Source organism: Lycium ferocissimum, unplaced genomic scaffold, assembly GCF_029784015.1.
Source record: "Lycium ferocissimum isolate CSIRO_LF1 unplaced genomic scaffold, AGI_CSIRO_Lferr_CH_V1 ctg4108, whole genome shotgun sequence".
NCBI classification, from domain to species: Eukaryota; Viridiplantae; Streptophyta; class Magnoliopsida; order Solanales; family Solanaceae; genus Lycium; species Lycium ferocissimum.
Window position 1 is genome coordinate 51,399 of NW_026725571.1, and position 5,901 is coordinate 57,299.

The window sequence follows — 5,901 nt, forward strand, 5'->3', positions numbered from 1 at the left end:
TACAAAAAAGTAGGTGAGAAAAGAACCCACAAAAGATTCTCTGTTTCTGTATTACCAACAAAAAAAAAAAAATAACATAATGTCATAACGCCAACAGATTTTACAGGTGCACTTGGTTCTGATTTGATATATCGGTGTTTTTGGATGACAGTCCTTCCGCAACAACAATACCTTAATCCCAATTTATTTGGAATCCTGAGATCAAGAATCCTTCAGATTCTCTCTCCAGTTTGATTTGATGTATGTAAATTATTTATGGAACAAAGTTGGTTATAAATATCATGTTCATATAGCTCTGAACATGATAAATGACGCAGGTACGAAGCGAATTCATATTTGGCTGTAATGATATGAATTATATTATTTTATAAATATCATGTTCATATAGCTCTAAACATGATAAATGACGCAGGTACGAAACGAGAATTCATATTCGGCTGTAATAATATAAACTCTGTTATCAATTTATCTAAACCTTTTTACTATTATTTGGAGTCTACAATGTGTTTCTTTGACCACATTTTTCTAATATTTTTTCTTAATTATTTAAATTATAAATTATTAATTTATGTCAAAATTTTTATGTAGTTTCTAAATATAAAGTTTGATCTTCACTTTCAAAAGGTTATAAAATTGAACAAATTGAACATCACATAAATTGAACATATTGAACAGGAGAGACTATTATTTATACTACCTCCGTTCCAATTTTAGTTACTAAAAAATAAAGAAAAATAAAAAAGCATGCATTAAGTATCCTAAATATCCTTAAATCTTGTTTTTTCTCTTCAATTACCAGGTAAAATGAAATTAGAGATCATAAATTAGAAATTAAAAAGGAAAAGTAAGATAAATAATTAAAACGGATGGGGCAAACGAAGGGTTCAATTATGATGCTAGGGTAAGAAAGTCAATTAGCAGATCATCTGCAAGCAAGTAGTTTTGCCTGGTTAAATTAGGTTGCTCAATAAGCTCACCAAGTGTTTGGCCTTTCAGGATTAGATCGTGACATCGAGTTTCACGTGACGCAATAGACCAAAAACTAAGTGCATTGATACTTAACGCTACAGACTCCAATAACCCCTTACAGAGAGCACTAAGATACACACTAATAAACTAGCTGCCTAATCTAGGACTGGACTCCTAACAAGAACCAGATCGATCGTAATACGTAAAACATTTGAACTACAAGTGATCACCCAATTAGACTCAAAGAAAGACTATCTAGGATTTGCTAAACTTGGATTCATCAATGTCAACACCTTCTTGAGCAGCACGTTCACCACCAGATTTGTCAGTGGAACTAAGTCCACCTTTTCGACCCATTTCTTGGTAGCCTTCTCTCCCTATCTGCTCTTTCCTTGTCTGTCCTCCTTTTTGACCTAGCTCTTGATAACCTTCTGTTCCTAGCTGCTCCTTTCTTGTTTGCCCTCCCCTACTTCGACCTTTATTTAATTCACCAACATCATACCTCATTAGCCAAACAAGAAAAGAAAAGGGAACAAAAAGATTTAATACTTATTAAGAGTTCGTCCTCTTTAACAATTTAAATTTTGACTAGTGAAAGAACAAAACTAGTCAGATTGCTTAATTTCGTATAAATTAAACCAAAGCAGTACTCTCTCTCTCTCTCTCCTTCCAAATTAATGTGTGAAGCTAAGCGTGGTGAACCCTTACCAAGGTTCAATTTGACTCCTCTTTCCTTTGAATCTAATTGAATTAAATTAATTTAATATTTTTCATTTAAAATTTAAATATTCAAAAATTACAAAAAAAATACATAGAAATATTAGAAAATGTCAATCAAATTTTATGTAATTCGAAAAATAAAAAATGCCACATTGGAACATAGGAAGTACATGACAGTAACTCTTTATATACCGTGTAAATCACGGTAGTGATTAATTTTAAAATATTTAAAAATTTCATGACTAAACAAAAATCTCTCAACTTGCTAGGAAAAAAATCATATTAAAAAAAATTAACTTCTTCAAACTTACGGTCGAGAAGATAACCATAATATCATTAAAAGTAAAACACAAATTAAATTATTTTCAAATTTAAACTAAAAATATGTGTTACATAAAATAGGATGTAAACAGAATAATAGTCACATAAAGCAAAACAAAACAAAACAAAGCAGAGGTAGTAAGTGAGATGGCCAACAATTAAATATAATTATAAAAACAGATCAAAGCTCTAGATTTAATTCTCACAATCATTAATCATCGAGAGAGAAATTCTCTTATACATGAAAATACATTTTTCACCGCTTAAAACTTTTAGATGAAATAAAATGATCATACAGTACTAAAGATGTGACAGAAAGAGTTAGAAAATTTTAACCTTGAGCAAGATGTTCCTGAGCTTCAAGGCTCTTTCCACCAGTGCCACCTGGGACTACTGTCTCTCCCTGTCTAGCTCTTGCATCAAGATGAGATCTTTCTTCTTGCCCTGATGCCATTCTTTCTCTACCAAATTAATTAAACCTTCTCAAAATGAACTGCACTCTCAAAGTAGTTAATTATTCTTTCTGTGAATTTTTCATGCAATGCATACTCAGGTTTGTATGACAAATTATATAAGAAATTAAGCAGGTTAGTGAAGAGGCAGTTTTTGGAAGTGCGTACGTGGCAGAAAAAGGACAAGATGAAGACACGTGGTGGCCTGCTGAGGCTTGCATGAAAACATTGCTGGCAGATGAAGAAAGACACGTGTCTCATCTACAATTTTCGCACCGCATGCAACTGCATCTTCCAGAATTTCTCTCTAGTTTAACCTTTAACAATCTTTTCTACGCAATTAAATTATTATTTCAAAGATAATTTTACACGTAATTGTTAGTAAATGAAATTAATTAACTTGGATACAACCATCTGCATTCTGCTCTCCAACAAATTAAAATTTATTGAAAAAAAGATCATTACATGTGGCCGGCTTTATTTAATCAGCACCAAGTCAGTAGGGTTCACCTCGACGGAAGACCGAAGAACCATCCGAAAAGCTTATTCCGAACTCACCGCAAACTCATGACAGATTAATCGTATCGAAGCTATATATAGGCTTAATTGTCAGTGTCCGAATAGGATAAACAAATTCACATGCCGTTCAAAATTTGAACTCTTGATTTAAAATTTGTGTTTGTTTATGTTATTTGAATAACTTTCAATTTTATTTTGAAATTTTGATTACAAATTCCAAGTTCACTTAAATTGTAGAATTTCATTCTCAATTTTGTGATTTCAATTATTTAAAATTTAAAACTTGACTATAAAGTTATATTTTATAAAAAAGACTCATAATCTTAAATCTTACAAAAGAAGACCATGCTCAACGTGAAAATATTGTAAGTATCATATAGGATAATTATATTCAAGATCAATTAGTTACTATTATTGTCAGAGGGTCTTTGTAAAATTATGTCTAGTTGAAATTAAGTTTTTAATAGCATGCATGTAATCACAAACATTTATTTGTAAAATAAACAAGGAGATATGTGATTTATTAATGCGGCGCTTTAGGATATCCCAATACCTTGTTTAAGAACTATGATTTGCTCATTTGGTAAGCTTATAAAAGACTTTGGGAAGTTTGAATATTCTTTACAAATTATGGAGCTTTCATGTTTACGAGAAAAAGTACAACTTTTAAAGCTCAAATTGCATGTCCAAACAAGTTTAAAATTTCAAATCAATCTCTACCCAAATCAATAATTTCAAATTCAAGACAAATGCCTTCTTTGTTTACTATTCCCTCCATTTCAATTTGTTGGTCTTAGTTTGAGTGGGCACGAAGTTTAAGCAAGTAAAGAGAGCAAGTAAAGAGGACTTTTGTATCTTGTGGTCTTAAACTAAAAATATGTATAATGTAACCAAATATCCTTTAATCTTGTGTTTTTAAACATACCATGTGAAATGTTGAAATGTTGACATTAATGAATTTTTAAATTAGGAAAGAGACATCCTTTTAAAACAAACTAAAAGAAAAGTAAGACAAACAAATTGAAACAGAGAGTATTTTTCTATTACTTCTATGCAATTTACCATTTATTTCGCATTACTATAATCTTTATTTTTATCATCAAAATGCCAATTAATACTAAGTTAATTACTTGCATGTGGCCTTAACACAATATATTCAATTATTAATTTTCCAATTAGATTTTAAGTTCGTGCATAATTTATACTCTTGCAGGCTAGGAGTAACATACAGTTTATGCTTGTGCGTTAAGGAGCGTTTGACAACTTGCAGTTTAGGCTTGTACATCGAGAAGCATTGTGACATGCAATTTAAGCTGATACGTCAAGGAGAATAACAATTGTCACACAAAAGCGATATATATATAATTCCAGAGCTTGTAGTCGCACTCTGAGATTCACTTTTCTTCACCGTCCATCAGTAGGTGAAACCGAATCCATTCAAGCCACAAACATGACCAGTAGATGTAGCGGCGATAACGTCTTTGCGAGGATCGTCGTTCATGATTCTGAAGGCCATCAGACCATTTGATGTTGAAGTTTGCAAACTTCGAATTACAAAGGAAGAGATCAAGCTAAGAGACGATCCCACTGAGCACGCCAATTTATTTGCAACACTTTTTTGATGTATTGAAATAAATAGTAACTACAAATAAAATATAAGGAAATAAGAATATTTTATTATAGTGTCATATGTGCGCTTCAAACCTGGGGAGGCGTGGCTGGCACTGGGTGCCTCACTAGGCCCGAGCGTACCAATTTGTAGCTCGTATAACTTGTGTCTCAATGAATAGTTTAGGCTAATGAAGCCGATCTATAAGCATGGTATTGTAACTTAGACCGACAAGGCCATACTGTTACACCTCGGCAATTTCATGTCGTTGCGTCGTGAATAGACTAACGTCAGTTAAGTCGGATACGAGTCCTTCATGACTACAAGAGGGTGATTGGCAGCCTTCATGTATATGCGATAAGATTTTTGAGTCATAGGACTTGGTGAAACTAGGTTCGTCAAAGGAAGTAGAGTATGAGTCATGTTTGGGGAGGAATTCATGGGTGTCAAGCTAACGAATATTTAGTAAGGTCTTGAGGACGAGTTATAATGTCCGTTAGATCGTTAAGGATGTGTTACACAAGTACCAAGAAGGTTCCATAAGGATTGGAGATCAAAAGAGACGACGGGAACAACTTTGGAGAAACTGTTAATTACACGGCCACTTCCACGGACAAGTGTAACTATACGGACCGTGGAAGGGTCCGTATAACTCCTGAGGAGTTTGGTGGCTAGCTGGTGTTGAACCACGACCAGATCCACGGACCATACAATGTTCCACGGACCGTGTAAGTGTCCGTGGAAGTCCCGACGGGCTGGACAAGTTGCACTACTAAAAAAACAGCATTTAGTGACGGACGTATTCCGTCACTAATCAGCATATATCTGTTGCTAAACATGTGTTACGACGTGATTAAGCGACGGAATGTCGTGCTGTTGCGATTTTGCGCGTTGCTAACCTATTAGCGAGCGGAAAAAATGAAATCCGTAGCAAGCTTTAGCTAAGCGGCAGCGACGTGAAATCCGTTCCACATTATAGCAACGGATCATTTGTTTTGCTATTTTTATGAATTCGTGACTAATTTCATATTTCATTTAAATGCGTTTAGTAAATTAGCGGCGAAAACCATTGTCGCTTAATCAATCGCAGTATTTTGGTTATTTGCTGCATTTTAGCGACAATACAATGTTTGTTGCGATGCAGCAGCCCATCAAGTTTTCCCTCATAGCAACGACCAAAATCAAAATCAAGTCACAAATATTTTTCGTCCGATTTTTTTTAATTTTAAATACACCTGTTGAAACATACTAAATACAAAGTAATAAATACTCTTAAAAAAAACGACATTCCCTAAAATAATATTTTTAAAA

General features: G+C 33.5%; 1 protein-coding gene across 1 annotated transcript; it reads right to left on the reverse strand.

The window, feature by feature from the left end:
* Positions 1 to 1,031: 1,031 nt before the first annotated feature.
* On the reverse strand, positions 1,032 to 2,563 carry LOC132044285 (carrot ABA-induced in somatic embryos 3). The gene is made up of 2 exons (XM_059434770.1): positions 2,347 to 2,563; positions 1,032 to 1,445 (listed from the first exon to the last, which is right to left on the reverse strand). Exons 1-2 carry the CDS (start codon positions 2,462 to 2,464, stop codon positions 1,225 to 1,227), a joined length of 339 nt encoding a protein of 112 aa, XP_059290753.1. The 5' UTR covers positions 2,465 to 2,563; the 3' UTR covers positions 1,032 to 1,224.
* Between the last annotated feature and the right edge of the window lie 3,338 nt (positions 2,564 to 5,901).

Bases quoted from the DNA above. Each gene is read 5' to 3' on its own strand.
- LOC132044285 (XM_059434770.1), bottom strand. From the start codon at position 2,464: ATGGCATCAGGGCAAGAAGAAAGATCTCATCTTGATGCAAGAGCTAGA. The intron at 1,446-2,346 runs GTTAAAATTTTC...AATTAAATAAAG, and splicing joins TCAGGAACATCTTGCTCAAG to GTCGAAGTAGGGGAGGGCAA.